We start from the raw sequence: 19,058 nt of genomic DNA, 5'->3' as shown, positions 1-19,058 counted from the left end.
TAATGGCCTTCTTTGTCTCTTTTGATCTTTGTTGGTTTAAACTCTGTTTTATCAGCGACTAGGATTGCAACCCCTGCCATTTTTTGTTTTCCATTTGCTTGGTAGATCTTCCTCCATCCCTTTATTTTGAGCCTATGTGTGTCTCTGCATATGAGATGTGTCTCCTGAATACAGTAAACTGATGGGTCTTGCCACCACCAGGCCTGCCCTACAAGAGCTCCTGACTCTTTATCCAACTTGCCAGTCTGTGTCTTTTAATTGGAACATTTAGCCCATTTACATTTAGGTTAATATTGTTACATGTGAACTTGATCCTGTCATTATGATGTTAGCTGGTTATTTTGCTCATTAGTTGATGCCGTTTCTTCCTAGCATCGACGGTCTTTACATTTTGGCATGTTTTTGCAGTGGCTGGTACCAGTTGTTCATTTCCATGTTTAGTGCTTCCTTCAGGAGCTCTTGTAGGGCAGGCCTGGTGGTGACAAAATCTCTCAGCGTTTGCTTGTCTGTAAGGATTTTATTTCTCCCTCACTTATGAAACTTAATTTGGCTCGATATGAAATTCTGGGTTGAAAATTCTTTTCTTTAAGAATGTTGAATATTGCCCCACCCCTCTCTTCTGGCTTGTAGAGTTTCTGCCGAGAGATCCACTGTTATTCTCATGGGCTTCCCTTTGTGGGTAACCCGACCTTTCTTTCTGGCTGCCCTTAACATTTTTTCCTTCATTTCAACTTTGGTGAATCTGACAATTATATGTCTTGGAGTTGCTCTTCTAGAGGAGTATCTTTGTGGCGTTCTCTGTATTTCCTGAATTTGAATGTCAGCCTGCCTTGCTAGGTTGGGGGCGTTCTCCTGGATAATATCCTGCAGATATTTTCCAACTTGGTTCCATTCTCCCCCTCACTTTCAGGTACACAAAACAGACGTAGATTTTGCCTTTTCCCATAGTCCCATATTTCTTGGAGGCTTTGTTCATTTCTTTTTACTCTTTTTTCTCTAAAGTTCTCTTCTCACTTCATTTTATTTATTTGATCTTCAATCACTGACGCACTTTCTTCCAGTTGACTGAGTCGGTTACTGAAGCTTGCGCATTTGTCATGTAGTTCTCTTGTCATGGTTTTCAGCTCTCTCAGGTCATTTAAGGACTTCTTTACATTGGTTATTCTAGTTAGCCATTCAGGAAATATTTTTTCAAGGTTTTTAGCTTCTTTGCTATGGGTTCGAACTTCCTCCTTTAGCTCGGAGAAGTTTGATCGTCTGAAGCCTTCTTCTCTCAACTCGTCAAAGTCATTCTCTGTTCAGTTTTGTTCCATTGCTGGAGAGGAGCTGCATTCCTTTGGAGGGGGAGAGGTGCTCAGATTTTTAGAATTTTCAGTTTTTCTGCACTTCTTTTTCCCGATCTTTGTGGTTTTATCTACCTTTGGTCTTTGATGATGTTGATGTACAGATAGGGTTTTGGTGTGGATGTCCTTTCTGTTTGTTTGTTAGCTTTCTTTCTAATAGTCATGACCCTCAGCTGCAGGTCTGTTGGAGTTTGCTCAAGGTCCACTCCAGACCCTGTTTGCCTGGGTGGCAGCAGTGGAGGCTGCAGAAGAGTGAATATTGCTGAACAGCAAATGTTTCTGCCTGATTATTCCTCTGGAAGCTTCATCTCAGAGGGGTACCCTGTTGTGTGAGGTGTGAGGTGTCAATAGGACCCTAGTGGGGGTGTCTCCCAGTTAGGCTACTCCGGGGTCAGGGACCCACTTGAGCAGGCAGTCTGTCTGTTCTCAGATCTCAAACTCCCTGCTGGGAGAACCACTACTCTCTTCAAAGCTGTCAAACAGGGACATTTAAATCTGCAGAGGTTTCTGCTGCCTTTTGTTTGGCTATGCCCTCTCCCCAGAGGTGGAGTCTACAGAGGCAGGCAGGCCTCTTTGAGCTGTGGTGGGCTCCACCCAGTTCGAGCTTCCCCACCACTTTGTTTACCTACTCAAGCCTCAGCAATGGTGAGTGCCCCTCCCCCAGCCTTGCAGCCTCCTTGCAGTTAGGTCTTGGACTATTGTGCTAGCAATGAGGGAGGCTCTGTGGGCGTGGGACTCTCCAAACCAGATGCGGGATATAATCTCCTGGTGTGACGTTTGCTGTGACCCTTGATAAAGGACAGTGTTAGGGTGGGAGTAACCCAATTTTCCAGGTGCTGTTTATCACGGTTTCCCTTGGCTAGGAAAGGGAATTCCCTTCCCCCTTGCACTTCCTGGGTGAGGTGATGGCTCGCCCTGCTTCGGTTGTTGCTCTGTGTGCTGCATTCACTGTCCTGCCCCCACTGTCCAACAAGCCCCAGTAAGATGAACCCGGTACCTCAGTTGGAAATGCAGAAATCACCCATCTCCTGTGTTGCTCACGCTGGGAGCTGGAGGCTGGATCTGTTCCTATTCGGCCATCTTGGAACTGCCTCTCATCGGTCCTTTAATGAACAAAAGGTTTTAGCTTAGATATCTTCCTGTTTGTCAAGTTTTTCTGATTTTGACTTTTTAAAATATGCTGTCATATACAAGAAACCCTTGGATATAAAATTCCATGAATATTTATCTTTTCTCGTAGTCATAACTTCGGTGGATGTCATCAATTAATCTCTGGGTTATAGCATGTTTTCTTGAAAGTGTTCCGCAGTCCATTTTGGGCATTGAGAATTTCATCAAACTTAAGTGAATATTTCTACAAATTGAAGGCATAGTCCCTTTTGATGCTTTATTATTTGCATATATTGCTTCCACAAGACCATTTCATGCAAAGACTTGTTTTGACCCCACAGCCAGATCATTGCAACATGATATAGAATCAATTGGTCAAAAATGGGAAGGTTATCTCTGGAATGTCTATTTGACTCCATTGATCTCTCCATTTTATTTAAGACAGAATATGCTGTGTTAATTACATAACATTGCTGCACATTCTCAAATCAGAAAGTGTAGTTCCAACTTCTTGTCGTTCAATCGCGGAAAGAATGATCTTATCTCCCAGATGCACATGCTTGGAAGTACTTCTCAACACACACACACAGACACTCACATCCAGACACAAAGATACAAATACACACACAGACACAAACTGTTTAATATGTACACAATTGTTAACTGGCATTGTTTTACATGAAATAAGGCAAATGTGTAGCCACTGTCCTAACCCACTTCCACTCCTATCATATTTGCCCATAACACTGATTAGTAAATCTGATTCAACTGTTCTATAATCACAATTTAAGCTGTGTCCATTAAATTCCCTGAGGAATGCAAAAAGACACAACCTAAGACACAAAACTTAATTGACTGCTGATATTTCATTGGTAAATTGGGTAATTGATGGGTAAATGTAGTGGAACCGGTGGGTGGGCATTAGTTATATAAGGGGTGAAGCAGCAAGATACTTCATTATTAAAAGGTGTTTGAAAGAAATTGAAACACAGGAGTGTGTATATTCAGCTGAAATAAAATTAGAAAACCCAGAAATAAATCTCACTTGGGGTGTAAAAAAGTGGCATTAGGGGAGATTCTGGGTCAATCGTCCAACTGTGCAAACTGGATCTTGGAAGCAGGATCCCTTTCCTGCAATGAGACTTGTTTAATGGTGGTGGTGTTTCAGTGGAAACGATTTTGGAGAATGGCCCCTTCCTTTTGTGTATCTGCTGATTAGATTTCATGGCTGATTAGATTTCATGGGAAGCCTGGGGTTTTAAACTCTATTTAAATGTTAACATAATTCATTCAAATGGCAAAAAATCAACAGGTTCTTTGATGTGGAATCATCACGGATCAATTTCTTCTTAGGTACAGTTATTAAAGTTGACCTACCAGAGTGAGACAATTGTGGAGAATGGCCCCTTCCTTTAGTGTATTTGCTGAATAGATTTAATGGTACATTTATCATTAGGTATAGTGATCAAAGTTGACCTACCCAAGAGTAGAGATGTCCAGGACAGAACTCAGGACTCTGTAGAATCACAGAATCTTGGGTGCAACACTTTTCAAGCACATAAATATGCTCATTCAGAGTGTTTCGGTGGGACATGTGTGTGAATTGCAGTGTAATGAGCATGACACGCAGACAGGTTATCAAGTGGACTCACCTCAAAATAAGTTATGGACATTACAGAACACTGATGCCAAGTTCCCAGATCCAGAGGAAAGAAACTCCAGCCTCCTGTGTAAAGCCACGGCATCTGGATTTCTCATGCTTCTGGGGATCATTCTCCTGAAAACGGTGACTCCTTCCTCCTTGTGGAGCATCTTTCTCAGCAACGCCCATTTCTTCTTCCAGGACTCTGTCCAACAGAAAGGGGAAGCCTTCTGATAGAGCACACCGGACCCATGAAAAGAAAAGGGAAAGAAAGGAGGCCAAAGGTCACACTCTCCTCATTCCACCATCCTCCCTAAAATCATCCTGATTTCATGGGCCCTGAGACCGGGGATGCTTCTGTACACCTCGAGGCCTTGGCGCCTGGCCGAAATTCTATTCTCTTTCTCATTATCTGAAAAATTTTAAGAAAATCCCTAGAGCCAGGATCTTTATTCCTAGTAAGCCAAAAGTCCCAAAGAAACACCCAAATTCTGTCCCTTTTAGTTTGGGAAACAAGTCTACCTTCATCAGCATGACATTTTCCACCAAAGGTGGTAACTGCAAGTCCACCACACAATGCTTAACTGGAATTGGAAGCAACATCTCAGACGATGAAAAATACATGCAAGAATCCCTAAGACAAATGGTTTATTTTTCCCTTTCTTACTAAAACAACTGCCAGTATTAACAATGGTATGCAAATCTCTTTTAGACGCCCTGCTTTTAAATCTCTATGTTTCTTCCTGAGACAGGGACTCATTCCCATCACCCAGGCATTTACAGTGTTTAATTCTGGTTATATGCTATTCTCAAATTTACAACTATTCATTTCATCTCTCTCAAATGTTGATCTATTATCACATACGTATTAAAATATTATCTCCCATGCTGCGTGATATGTTATTTTTATATTCATCCTTCCTTAAATGGACCGAAGGTTTTAGTTGGATTAGATTGTGATTAGTCAAGTTTTCTGATTTCATGATTTCTTAAATTGCAGTCATATGACCTCAATCACTGGAAATAGAATGTCATGAGTATTTCTCTTTACTTGCAATCATAAATTCAGGGAATGTCATCAATTGGTATGTCGGTGATTGCATGATTTCCTGAAAGTCTTTCACAGTCTAATTTGGGCACTGAGTATTTCTCTAAGTTCAGTGCATGTTTCCAACACTTGATGCTTTATGATTTGGGTATATAGCTTCCGCAAGAGCATTTCCTGCAAAGACATGTCTTGGTCCCCACTGGTAAGTCATTTCACTCGAACACAGAATCAATAGGCTGAACATGGAAAGGTTTTTGCTAGAATACTTATTAGACTGCACGGATCTATTCTTTGATATTAAGGAAACAAATACATTGTGTTATTGACTGTACTTCATTGATGATTCTCAAGTCAGAAAGTACAGGTCTGACTTCCTGTCCTTCAATGCCTGAAAGGATGATCGTATCTGCCAAAAGCACAAAGTTAGAAGCACATCGCAGCTCAAACACACACACACCCAGACATATAAACAAACACAAAGAAAACTCACATGGGCATGATTCTGCGTGCCCACAAGCTCACGCAAGCAAAACACACACACAAGCACACACATTGTTTCGTAAGGACAGAATTATTCCCTACCACTGTTTTAAGGAAACTAACGCATTCCCCAGGAGTTTTAAGTGAACTCCCTGGGGATTACAAGGGGACACACCCTATGACTCATTCCTTAATTGGGTGCTGAGATTTGATTGGTGGACCGCGTACCTGATGGGTGGGTAGGGTGTTCGCAGTAGGCGGGGGTGAGTTATATAAGGGCTGATGCGGCCAGATGGCACGTCATTTGAAGACTCTCTCGGAAGAGATAGCGTCTTTCTGCAACGTGCGGTCCCAGCAGAGAAAGCTTGTGATCCTTGCTCCTGGCGACATGGAGGCCGATTCACTCCACTTGGGAGGTGAGTGGCAGTTCAACCACTTTTCAAAACTCACATCTTCTCGGCCAGATGCAGCTTTTGCTGAAATCCAGCGGACTTCTCTACCTGAGAAGTCATCACTGTCATCTGAGACCCATGTCGACCTCTGTGATGGTTTGGCTCCTGTGGCAAGACAGCCTGCCCCTGGGGAGAAGCTTCCTCTCAATAGCAGGAGACCTGCTGCGGTGGGGGCTGGGCTCCAGAATATGGGAAATACTTGCTACGTGAATGCTTCCCTGCAGTGCCTGACATACACACCACCCCTTGCCAACTACATGCTGTCCCGGGAGCACTCTCAACTTTGACATCGTCACAAGTCCTGCATGCTGTGTACGATGGAAGCTCACATCACACGGGCCCTCCACTGTCCTGGCCACGACATCCAGCCTTCACAGGCATTGGCTGCTGGCTTCCATTGAGGCAAGCAGGAAGACGCCCATGAATTTCTGATGTTCATTGTGGATGCCATGAAAAAGGCATGACTTCCCGGGCACATGCAGGTAGATCATGACTCTGAGGACACCACCCTCATCCACCAGATATTTGGAGGCTGCTGGAGATCTCAAATCAAGTGTCTCCACTGCCAGGGCGTTTCGGACACCTTTGACCCTTACCTGGACATCGCCCTGGATATCCAGGCAGCTCAGAGTGTGAAGCAAGCTTTGGAACAGGTGGTGAAGCCCGAAGAACTCAATGGAGAGAACGTCTATCATTGTGGTCTTTGTCTCCAGAAGGCGCCTGCCTCCAAGACGTTCACTCTACACACTTCTGCCAAGGTCCTCATCCTTGTATTGAAGAGATTCTCCGATGTCACAGGCAACAAACTTGCCAAGAATGTGCAATACCCTGAGTGCCTTGACATGCAGCCATACATGTCTCAGCAGAACACAGGACCTCTTGTCTATGTCCTCTATGCTGTGCTGGTCCACGCTGGGTGGAGTTGTCACGACGGACATTACCTCTCTTATGTCAAAGCTCCAGGAGGCCAGTGGTATAAAATGGATGACGCCGAGGTCACTGCCTGTAGCATCGCTTCTGTCCTGAGTCAACAGGCCTATGTCCTCTTTTACATCCAGAAGAGTCAACTGGAAAGATGCAGTGAGAGTGTGTCAATAGGCAGGGAACCAGGAGCCCTTGGTGCTGAACACAAAGACAGGCGAGCAACGCAAGGAGAGCTCCAGAGAGAACCCTGCCTCCAGGTACCCGACTTGGAGGAGCACTTGGTGGAAAGAGCCACTCAGGAAAGCACCTTAGACCACTGGAAGTTCCTCCAAGAGCAAAACAAAACCAAGCCTGACTTCAACGTCAGAAAAGTCGAATGTACCCTGCCTCCCAACGTGCTTGTGATTCATCCATCAAAATACAAGAGTGGGATGAACAACCGTCATCCTGAACAGCAAAGCTCCCTGCTGAACCTCTCTTCAAGGAACCTGGCACCTCAGGAGTCCATGAACACTGGCACACTCACTTCTCTGCAAGGGAGGACCAGGAGATCCAAAGGGAGGAACAAACACAGCAAGAGGGCTCTGTTTGTGTGCCAGTGATCTCAGGAAAAGTCTCCATGCAAACGCAGGAGTGCATGCGCACACACACTGACACACACACACACATACACGTACACACACACACACCCACGAGGGGGTTCGCGCGCGCACACACACACACACCATCACCTACGCAGTCAATCCGACATAAAGTAATGAGGAGCCCAGGTGTCTGTCTACACAAGAGGGAAAACTGGATAGTGATGGCTGCGTTTCAGGATGAGCCCAGACATGGGAAACATCGAGTTTTGCAGTCGTGAGTCTTCTGAACCTGTGGAGGGATTGTCTGTGTGTTTGTGTTCACGGTAGATGTCATTCAGTGTGAATTTCTGAATATGACATATTGCGGTGTAGGGTTGCGCGTGAGGTTATTGCAGGGGACGGGGTTGACTATTTTCTCTTGGGGTGTGTTTCATTCGTCAGTTGTTGGTGAGCACCAGAAGTTGAAATTTTGCGAACGTGGGACTTCTGTGGATCCTTCTCGCTACCTTGAGTAGTGGAAACTGGAACGCATTTGAAGAGAGGAAGGGTGTTCTTCTTTTGAACCTGCCTCGCCGTTTTTACATTACTTGTTGAATGGACGTCAGGCGCCCTAGGACTTGTGCCCTTGGTGGAACCCACAGAATGCTGGAGACAGACAGACAGACACACTTGCCTATTGAATGGTGTCCATTTCCAATGAATTGAAGCAGAAAATCATCCCACTGGTATGTGAGTCATTTGGAAGTAAGTCGTATTGATAATAAAGGAAATCAAACACAGGAGCGTGTGTGTATTCAACTAAAATAAAATCAGCAAGCACTGAAATAAATCGCATTTGGTGTGCATCAAAATGGCGTCTGGGAGATTCCGGGTCAATCGTCCAGCTGCGAAAGGTGCATCTCTGAAGCACAGTCCCTGACCTGCAGTGAGACTTGTTCATCCGAGGTGGTGTTGCAGTGGAAATGATTGTGGGAAATGGCCCCTTCCTTTTGTGTATTCGCTGATTGGATTTCAGGCTCCGTTTCTCGTTCGGTACAGCGATCCAAGTTGACCAACCCGAGAGGAAAGATGTCCAGGGCATAACTCAGGGCTCCATACAACCACAGAATCTCGGGTGCAACCCTGCTCAAGCACACAAATGCGCGTATTAACAGTGTCTCTGTGTGTGACGTGTGTGCAAAGTACAGTGTGATGAGCATGACTGGCAGACAGGTGATCCATTGGGCTCACCTGAAAATCAGTTATGAGCATGAAAGAACACCGACGCCCAGGTCCCCGCTTCAGACATAACACCCACCAGCGTCTTGTGTGAAGCCACGGCATCTGGACTGCTCATGCTTCTGGGGATCATTCTCCTGAAAATGGTGGCTCCTTTCTCCCTGTGGAGCAACTCTCTACGCAGCGCTTCTTTCCTCCCCCAGGACTCATTTCATCGGGCCCGGGAAGCCTTCTGATTCAACACTCCTGACCCATGAAAAGGAAAGGGAAAGAAAGGAGGCCAAAGGTCACACTCTCCTCATTCCACCATCCTCCCTAAAATCATCCTGATTTCATGGGCCCTGAGACCGGGGATGCTTCTGTACACCTCGAGGCCTTGGCGCCTGGCCCAAATGCTATTCTCTTTCTCATTATCTGAAAAATTTTAAGAAAATCCCTAGAGCCAGGATCTTTATTCCTAGTAAGCCGAAAGTCCCAAAGAAACACCCAAATTCTGTCCCTCTTAGTTTGGGAAACAAGTCTACCTTCATCAGCATGACATTTTCCACCAAAGGTGGTAACTGCAAGTCCACCACACAATGCTTAACTGGAATTGGAAGCAACATCTCAGACGATGAAAAATACATGCAAGAATCCCTAAGACAAATGGTTTATTTTTCCCTTTCTTACTAAAACAACTGCCAGTATTAACAATGGTATGCAAATCTCTTTTAGACGCCCTGCTTTTAAATCTCTATGTTTCTTCCTGAGACAGGGACTCATTCCCATCACCCAGGCATTTACAGTGTTTAATTCTGGTTATATGCTATTCTCAAATTTACAACTATTCATTTCATCTCTCTCAAATGTTGATCTATTATCACATACGTATTAAAATATTATCTCCCGTGCTGCGTGATATGTTGTTTTTATATTCATCCTTTCTTAAATGAACCAAAGGTTTTAGTTGGATTAGATTGTGATTAGTCAAGTTTTCTGATTTCATGATTTCTTAAATTGCGGTCATACGACCTCAATCACTGGAAATAGAATGTCATGAGGATTTCTCTTTACTTGCAATCATAAATTCGGGGAATGTCATCAATTGGTATGTCGGTGATTACATGATTTCCTGAAAGTCTTTCACAGTCTAATTTGGGCACTAAGTATTTCGTCTAGGTTCAGTGCATGTTTCCAACACTTGATGCTTTATGATTTGGGTATACAGCTTCCACAAGAGCATTTACTGCAAAGACATGTCTCGGTCCCCACTGGTAAGTCATTTCACTCGAACACAGAATCAATAGGCTGAACATGGAAAGGTTACTGCTAGAATACTTATTAGACTGCATGGATCTATTCTTTGATATTAAGGAAACAAATACACCGTGTTATTAACTGTACTTCATTGATGATTCTCAAGTCAGAAAGTACAGGTCTGACTTCCTGTCCTTCAATGCCTGAAAGGATGATCGTATCTGCCAAAAGCACATAGTTAGAAGCACATCGCAGCTCAAACACACACACACCCAGAAATATAAACAAACACAAAGAAACACTCCCATGGGCATGATTCTGCATGTTTTAAGTAAACTAACGCATTTTAAGTAAACTACCACTTAAGTTTACTGTTTTAAGTAAACACCACTGTTTTCAGTAAACTAACGCCTTCCCCAGGAGTTTTAAGTGAACTCCCTGGGGAATACAAGGGGACACACCCTATGGTTCATTCTTTAACTGAGTGCTGATATTGGATTGGTGGACCGCGTACCTGATGGGTGGGTGGGGTGTTCGAGGTAGGCGGGGTTGAGTTATATAAGGGCTGATGCGGCCAGATGGCGTGTCATTTGAAGACTCTCTCGGAAGAGATAGCATCTTTCTGCAACGTGCGGTCCCAGCAGAGAAAGCTTGTGATCCTTGCTCCTGGCGACATGGAGGCCGATTCACTCCACTTGGGAGGTGAGTGGCAGTTCAACCACTTTTCAAAACTCACATCTTCTCGGCCAGATGCAGCTTTTGCTGAAATCCAGCGGACTTCTCTACCTGAGAAGTCACCACTCTCATCTGAGACCCATGTCGACCTCTGTGATGGTTTGGCTCCTGTGGCAAGACAGCCTCCCCCTGGGGAGAAGCTTCCTCTCAGTAGCAGGAGACCTGCTGCGGTGGGGGCTGGGCTCCAGAATATGGGAAATACTTGCCATGTGAATGCTTCCCTGCAGTGCCTGACATACACACCACCCCTTGCCAACTACATGCTGTCCCGGGAGCACTCTCAACTTTGTCATCATCACAAGTGCTGCATGCTGTGTACGATGGAAGCTCACATCACACGGGCCCTCCACCGTCCTGGCCACGTCATCCAGCCCTCACAGGCATTGGTTGCTGGCTTCCATCGAGGCAAGCAGGAAGATGCCCATGAATTTCTGATGTTCATTGTGGATGCCATGAAAAGGGCATGCCTTCCCGGGCACAAGCAGGTAGATCATGACTCTGAGGACACCACCCTCATCCACCAGATATTTGGAGGCTGCTGGAGATCTCAAATCAAGTGTCTCCACTGCCAGGGCGTTTCGGACACCTTTGACCCTTACCTGGACATTGCCCTGGATATCCAGGCAGCTCAGAGTGTGAAGCAAGCTTTGGAACAGGTGGTGAAGCCCGAAGAACTCAATGGAGAGAATGCCTATCATTGTGGTCTTTGTCTCCAGAAGGCGCCTGCCTCCAAGACGTTCACTCTACACACTTCTGCCAAGGTCCTCATCCTTGTATTGAAGAGATTCTCCGATGTCACAGGCAACAAACTTGCCAAGAATGTGCAATACCCTGAGTGCCTTGACATGCAGCCATACATGTCTCAGCAGAACACAGGACCTCTTGTCTATGTCCTCTATGCTGTGCTGGTCCATGCTGGGGGGAGTTGTCACAACGGACATTACCTCTCTTATGTCAAAGCTCCAGGAGGCCAGTGGTATAAAATGGATGACGCCGAGGTCACTGCCTGTAGCATCGCTTCTGTCCTGAGTCAACAGGCCTATGTCCTCTTTTACATCCAGAAGAGTCAACTGGAAAGATGCAGTGAGAGTGTGTCAATAGCAATAGGCAGGGAACCAGGAGCCCTTGGTGCTGAACACAAAGACAGGCGAGCAACGCAAGGAGAGCTCCAGAGAGAACCCTGCCTCCAGGTACCCGACTTGGAGGAGCACTTGGTGGAAAGAGCCACTCAGGAAAGCACCTTAGACCACTGGAAGTTCCTCCAAGAGCAAAACAAAACCAAGCCTGACTTCAACGTCAGAAAAGTCGAATGTACCCTGCCTCCCAACGTGCTTGTGATTCATCCATCAAAATACAAGAGTGGGATGAACAACCGTCATCCTGAACAGCAAAGCTCCCTGCTGAACCTCTCTTCAAGGAACCTGGCACCTCAGGAGTCCATGAACACTGGCACACTCACTTCTCTGCAAGGGAGGACCAGGAGATCCAAAGGGAGGAACAAACACAGCAAGAGGGCTCTGTTTGTGTGCCAGTGATCTCAGGAAAAGTCTCCATGCAAACGCAGGAGTGCATGCGCACACACACTGACACACACACACACATACACGTACACACACACACACCCACGAGGGGGTTCGCGCGCGCACACACACACACCATCACCTACGCAGTCAATCCGACATAAAGTAATGAGGAGCCCAGGTGTCTGTCTACACAAGAGGGAAAACTGGATAGTGATGGCTGCGTTTCAGGATGAGCCCAGACATGGGAAACATCGAGTTTTGCAGTCGTGAGTCTTCTGAACCTGTGGAGGGATTGTCTGTGTGTTTGTGTTCACGGTAGATGTCATTCAGTGTGAATTTCTGAATATGACATATTGCGGTGTAGGGTTGCGCGTGAGGTTATTGCAGGGGACGGGGTTGACTATTTTCTCTTGGGGTGTGTTTCATTCGTCAGTTGTTGGTGAGCACCAGAAGTTGAAATTTTGCGAACGTGGGACTTCTGTGGATCCTTCTCGCTACCTTGAGTAGTGGAAACTGGAACGCATTTGAAGAGAGGAAGGGTGTTCTTCTTTTGAACCTGCCTCGCCGTTTTTACATTACTTGTTGAATGGACGTCAGGCGCCCTAGGACTTGTGCCCTTGGTGGAACCCACAGAATGCTGGAGACAGACAGACAGACACACTTGCCTATTGAATGGTGTCCGTTTCCAATGAATTGAAGCAGAAAATCATCCCACTGGTATGTGAGTCATTTGGAAGTAAGTCGTATTGATAATAAAGGAAATCAAACACAGGAGCGTGTGTGTATTCAACTAAAATAAAATCAGCAAGCACTGAAATAAATCGCATTTGGTGTGCATCAAAATGGCGTCTGGGAGATTCCGGGTCAATCGTCCAGCTGCGAAAGGTGCATCTCTGAAGCACAGTCCCTGACCTGCAGTGAGACTTGTTCATCCGAGGTGGTGTTGCAGTGGAAATGATTGTGGGAAATGGCCCCTTCCTTTTGTGTATTCGCTGATTGGATTTCAGGCTCCGTTTCTCGTTCGGTACAGCGATCCAAGTTGACCAACCCGAGAGGAAAGATGTCCAGGGCATAACTCAGGGCTCCATACAACCACAGAATCTCGGGTGCAACCCTGCTCAAGCACACAAATGCGCGTATTAACAGTGTCTCTGTGTGTGACGTGTGTGCAAAGTACAGTGTGATGAGCATGACTGGCAGACAGGTGATCCATTGGGCTCACCTGAAAATCAGTTATGAGCATGAAAGAACACCGACGCCCAGGTCCCCGCTTCAGACATAACACCCACCAGCGTCTTGTGTGAAGCCACGGCATCTGGACTGCTCATGCTTCTGGGGATCATTCTCCTGAAAATGGTGGCTCCTTTCTCCCTGTGGAGCAACTCTCTACGCAGCGCTTCTTTCCTCCCCCAGGACTCATTTCATCGGGCCCGGGAAGCCTTCTGATTCAACACTCCTGACCCATGAAAAGGAAAGGGAAAGAAAGGAGGCCAAAGGTCACACTCTCCTCATTCCACCATCCTCCCTAAAATCATCCTGATTTCATGGGCCCTGAGACCGGGGATGCTTCTGTACACCTCGAGGCCTTGGCGCCTGGCCCAAATGCTATTCTCTTTCTCATTATCTGAAAAATTTTAAGAAAATCCCTAGAGCCAGGATCTTTATTCCTAGTAAGCCGAAAGTCCCAAAGAAACACCCAAATTCTGTCCCTCTTAGTTTGGGAAACAAGTCTACCTTCATCAGCATGACATTTTCCACCAAAGGTGGTAACTGCAAGTCCACCACACAATGCTTAACTGGAATTGGAAGCAACATCTCAGACGATGAAAAATACATGCAAGAATCCCTAAGACAAATGGTTTATTTTTCCCTTTCTTACTAAAACAACTGCCAGTATTAACAATGGTATGCAAATCTCTTTTAGACGCCCTGCTTTTAAATCTCTATGTTTCTTCCTGAGACAGGGACTCATTCCCATCACCCAGGCATTTACAGTGTTTAATTCTGGTTATATGCTATTCTCAAATTTACAACTATTCATTTCATCTCTCTCAAATGTTGATCTATTATCACATACGTATTAAAATATTATCTCCCGTGCTGCGTGATATGTTGTTTTTATATTCATCCTTTCTTAAATGAACCAAAGGTTTTAGTTGGATTAGATTGTGATTAGTCAAGTTTTCTGATTTCATGATTTCTTAAATTGCGGTCATACGACCTCAATCACTGGAAATAGAATGTCATGAGGATTTCTCTTTACTTGCAATCATAAATTCGGGGAATGTCATCAATTGGTATGTCGGTGATTACATGATTTCCTGAAAGTCTTTCACAGTCTAATTTGGGCACTAAGTATTTCGTCTAGGTTCAGTGCATGTTTCCAACACTTGATGCTTTATGATTTGGGTATACAGCTTCCACAAGAGCATTTACTGCAAAGACATGTCTCGGTCCCCACTGGTAAGTCATTTCACTCGAACACAGAATCAATAGGCTGAACATGGAAAGGTTACTGCTAGAATACTTATTAGACTGCATGGATCTATTCTTTGATATTAAGGAAACAAATACACCGTGTTATTAACTGTACTTCATTGATGATTCTCAAGTCAGAAAGTACAGGTCTGACTTCCTGTCCTTCAATGCCTGAAAGGATGATCGTATCTGCCAAAAGCACATAGTTAGAAGCACATCGCAGCTCAAACACACACACACCCAGAAATATAAACAAACACAAAGAAACACTCCCATGGGCATGATTCTGCATGTTTTAAGTAAACTAACGCATTTTAAGTAAACTACCACTTAAGTTTACTGTTTTAAGTAAACACCACTGTTTTCAGTAAACTAACGCCTTCCCCAGGAGTTTTAAGTGAACTCCCTGGGGAATACAAGGGGACACACCCTATGGTTCATTCTTTAACTGAGTGCTGATATTGGATTGGTGGACCGCGTACCTGATGGGTGGGTGGGGTGTTCGAGGTAGGCGGGGTTGAGTTATATAAGGGCTGATGCGGCCAGATGGCGTGTCATTTGAAGACTCTCTCGGAAGAGATAGCATCTTTCTGCAACGTGCGGTCCCAGCAGAGAAAGCTTGTGATCCTTGCTCCTGGCGACATGGAGGCCGATTCACTCCACTTGGGAGGTGAGTGGCAGTTCAACCACTTTTCAAAACTCACATCTTCTCGGCCAGATGCAGCTTTTGCTGAAATCCAGCGGACTTCTCTACCTGAGAAGTCACCACTCTCATCTGAGACCCATGTCGACCTCTGTGATGGTTTGGCTCCTGTGGCAAGACAGCCTGCCCCTGGGGAGAAGCTTCCTCGCAGTAGCAGGAGACCTGCTGCGGTGGGGGCTGGGCTCCAGAATATGGGAAATACTTGCTATGTGAATGCTTCCCTGCAGTGCCTGACATACACACCACCGCTTGCCAACTACATGCTGTCCCGGGAGCACTCTCAACTTTGTCATCATCACAAGTGCTGCATGCTGTGTACGATGGAAGCTCACATCACACGGGCCCTCCACCGTCCTGGCCACGTCATCCAGCCCTCACAGGCATTGGTTGCTGGCTTCCATCGAGGCAAGCAGGAAGATGCCCATGAATTTCTGATGTTCATTGTGGATGCCATGAAAAGGGCATGCCTTCCCGGGCACAAGCAGGTAGATCATGACTCTGAGGACACCACCCTCATCCACCAGATATTTGGAGGCTGCTGGAGATCTCAAATCAAGTGTCTCCACTGCCAGGGCGTTTCGGACACCTTTGACCCTTACCTGGACATTGCCCTGGATATCCAGGCAGCTCAGAGTGTGAAGCAAGCTTTGGAACAGGTGGTGAAGCCCGAAGAACTCAATGGAGAGAATGCCTATCATTGTGGTCTTTGTCTCCAGAAGGCGCCTGCCTCCAAGACGTTCACTCTACACACTTCTGCCAAGGTCCTCATCCTTGTATTGAAGAGATTCTCCGATGTCACAGGCAACAAACTTGCCAAGAATGTGCAGTACCCTGAGTGCCTTGACATGCAGCCATACATGTCTCAGCAGAACACAGGACCTCTTGTCTATGTCCTCTATGCTGTGCTGGTCCATGCTGGGGGGAGTTGTCACAACGGACATTACCTCTCTTATGTCAAAGCTCCAGGAGGCCAGTGGTATAAAATGGATGACGCCGAGGTCACTGCCTGTAGCATCGCTTCTGTCCTGAGTCAACAGGCCTATGTCCTCTTTTACATCCAGAAGAGTCAACTGGAAAGATGCAGTGAGAGTGTGTCAATAGCAATAGGCAGGGAACCAGGAGCCCTTGGTGCTGAACACAAAGACAGGCGAGCAACGCAAGGAGAGCTCCAGAGAGAACCCTGCCTCCAGGTACCCGACTTGGAGGAGCACTTGGTGGAAAGAGCCACTCAGGAAAGCACCTTAGACCACTGGAAGTTCCTCCAAGAGCAAAACAAAACCAAGCCTGACTTCAACGTCAGAAAAGTCGAATGTACCCTGCCTCCCAACGTGCTTGTGATTCATCCATCAAAATACAAGAGTGGGATGAACAACCGTCATCCTGAACAGCAAAGCTCCCTGCTGAACCTCTCTTCAAGGAACCTGGCACCTCAGGAGTCCATGAACACTGGCACACTCACTTCTCTGCAAGGGAGGACCAGGAGATCCAAAGGGAGGAACAAACACAGCAAGAGGGCTCTGTTTGTGTGCCAGTGATCTCAGGAAAAGTCTCCATGCAAACGCAGGAGTGCATGCGCACACACACTGACACACACACACACATACACGTACACACACACACACCCACGAGGGGGTTCGCGCGCGCACACACACACACCATCACCTACGCAGTCAATCCGACATAAAGTAATGAGGAGCCCAGGTGTCTGTCTACACAAGAGGGAAAACTGGATAGTGATGGCTGCGTTTCAGGATGAGCCCAGACATGGGAAACATCGAGTTTTGCAGTCGTGAGTCTTCTGAACCTGTGGAGGGATTGTCTGTGTGTTTGTGTTCACGGTAGATGTCATTCAGTGTGAATTTCTGAATATGACATATTGCGGTGTAGGGTTGCGCGTGAGGTTATTGCAGGGGACGGGGTTGACTATTTTCTCTTGGGGTGTGTTTCATTCGTCAGTTGTTGGTGAGCACCAGAAGTTGAAATTTTGCGAACGTGGGACTTCTGTGGATCCTTCTCGCTACCTTGAGTAGTGGAAACTGGAACGCATTTGAAGAGAGGAAGGGTGTTCTTCTTTTGAACCTGCCTCGCCGTTTTTACATTACTTGTTGAATGGACGTCAGGCGCCCTAGGACTTGTGCCCTTGGTGGAACCCACAGAATGCTGGAGACAGACAGACAGACACACTTGCCTATTGAATGGTGTCCATTTCCAATGAATTGAAGCAGAAAATCATCCCACTGGTATGTGAGTCATTTGGAAGTAAGTCGTATTGATAATAAAGGAAATCAAACACAGGAGCGTGTGTGTATTCAACTAAAATAAAATCAGCAAGCACTGAAATAAATCGCATTTGGTGTGCATCAAAATGGCGTCTGGGAGATTCCGGGTCAATCGTCCAGCTGCGAAAGGTGCATCTCTGAAGCACAGTCCCTGACCTGCAGTGAGACTTGTTCATCCGAGGTGGTGTTGCAGTGGAAATGATTGTGGGAAATGGCCCCTTCCTTTTGTGTATTCGCTGATTGGATTTCAGGCTCCGTTTCTCGTTCGGTACAGCGATCCAAGTTGACCAACCCGAGAGGAAAGATGTCCAGGGCATAACTCAGGGCTCCATACAACCACAGAATCTCGGGTGCAACCCTGCTCAAGCACACAAATGCGCGTATTAACAGTGTCACTGTGTGTGACGTGTGTGCAAAGTACAGTGTGATGAGCATGACTGGCAGACAGGTGATCCATTGGGCTCACCTGAAAATCAGTTATGAGCATGAAAGAACACCGACGCCCAGGTCCCCGCTTCAGACATAACACCCACCAGCGTCTTGTGTGAAGCCACGGCATCTGGACTGCTCATGCTTCTGGGGATCATTCTCCTGAAAATGGTGGCTCCTTTCTCCCTGTGGAGCAACTCTCTACGCAGCGCTTCTTTCCTCCCCCAGGACTCATTTCATCGGGCCCGGGAAGCCTTCTGATTCAACACACCTGACCCATGAAAAGGAAAGGGAAAGAAAGGAGGCCAAAGGTCACACTCTCCTCATTCCACCATCCTCCCTAAAATCATCCTGATTTCATGGGCCCTGAGACCGGGGATGCTTCTGTACACCTCGAGGCCTTGGCGCCTGGCCCAAATGCTATTCTCTTTCTCATTATCTGAAAAATTTTAAGAAAATCCCTAGAGCCAGGATCTTTATTCCTAGTAAGCCAAAAGTCCCAAAGAAACACCCAAATTCTGTCCCTCTTAGTTTGGGAAACAAGTCTACCTTCATCAGCATGACATTTTCCACCAAATGTGGTAACTGCAAGTCCACCACACAATGCTTAACTGGAATTGGAAGCAACATCTCAGACGATGAAAAATACATGCAAGAATCCCTAAGACAAATGGTTTATTTTTCCCTTTCTTACTAAAACAACTGCCAGTATTAACAATGGTATGCAAATCTCTTTTAGACGCCCTGCTTTTAAATCTCTATGTTTCTTCCTGAGACAGGGACTCATTCCCATCACCCAGGCATTTACAGTGTTTAATTCTGGTTATATGCTATTCTCAAATTTACAACTATTCATTTCATCTCTCTCAAATGT

At 46.0% G+C, this 19,058-nt stretch overlaps 3 protein-coding genes across 3 annotated transcripts; all 3 read left to right on the top strand.

Annotated features, from left to right (window-relative positions):
- Nucleotides 1-6,011: 6,011 nt before the first annotated feature.
- On the top strand, nucleotides 6,012-7,601 carry LOC106996277 (ubiquitin carboxyl-terminal hydrolase 17-like protein 17). Its single transcript, XM_077997871.1, is given in 1 exon segment — nucleotides 6,012-7,601. A coding segment is annotated over 1 exon segment (1,590 nt).
- Nucleotides 7,602-10,711: 3,110 nt separating this feature from the next.
- Nucleotides 10,712-12,307, top strand: LOC144340063 (ubiquitin carboxyl-terminal hydrolase 17-like protein 6). Its single transcript, XM_077997870.1, has one exon. The coding sequence runs from the start codon at nucleotides 10,712-10,714 to the stop codon at nucleotides 12,305-12,307; it is 1,596 nt and encodes a 531-aa protein (XP_077853996.1).
- A 3,108-nt stretch (nucleotides 12,308-15,415) lies between these two features.
- LOC144340062 (ubiquitin carboxyl-terminal hydrolase 17-like protein 6) lies at nucleotides 15,416-17,011 on the top strand. The gene has a single exon (XM_077997868.1). It carries the CDS (start codon nucleotides 15,416-15,418, stop codon nucleotides 17,009-17,011), a length of 1,596 nt encoding a protein of 531 aa, XP_077853994.1.
- Nucleotides 17,012-19,058: the final 2,047 nt, after the last annotated feature.

Source organism: Macaca mulatta, chromosome 3 (assembly GCF_049350105.2).
Source record: "Macaca mulatta isolate MMU2019108-1 chromosome 3, T2T-MMU8v2.0, whole genome shotgun sequence".
Lineage (NCBI taxonomy): Eukaryota > Metazoa > Chordata > Mammalia > Primates > Cercopithecidae > Macaca > Macaca mulatta.
The sequence above is the reverse complement of the archived record's forward strand: the minus strand, read 5'-3'. Positions and strand labels throughout refer to the sequence as shown.

What these genes read in the sequence shown, in the direction of transcription:
- LOC144340063 (XM_077997870.1), top strand. Translation starts at nt 10,712, where the DNA reads ATGGAGGCCGATTCACTCCACTTGGGAGGTGAGTGGCAGTTCAACCAC.
- LOC144340062 (XM_077997868.1), top strand. Translation starts at nt 15,416, where the DNA reads ATGGAGGCCGATTCACTCCACTTGGGAGGTGAGTGGCAGTTCAACCAC.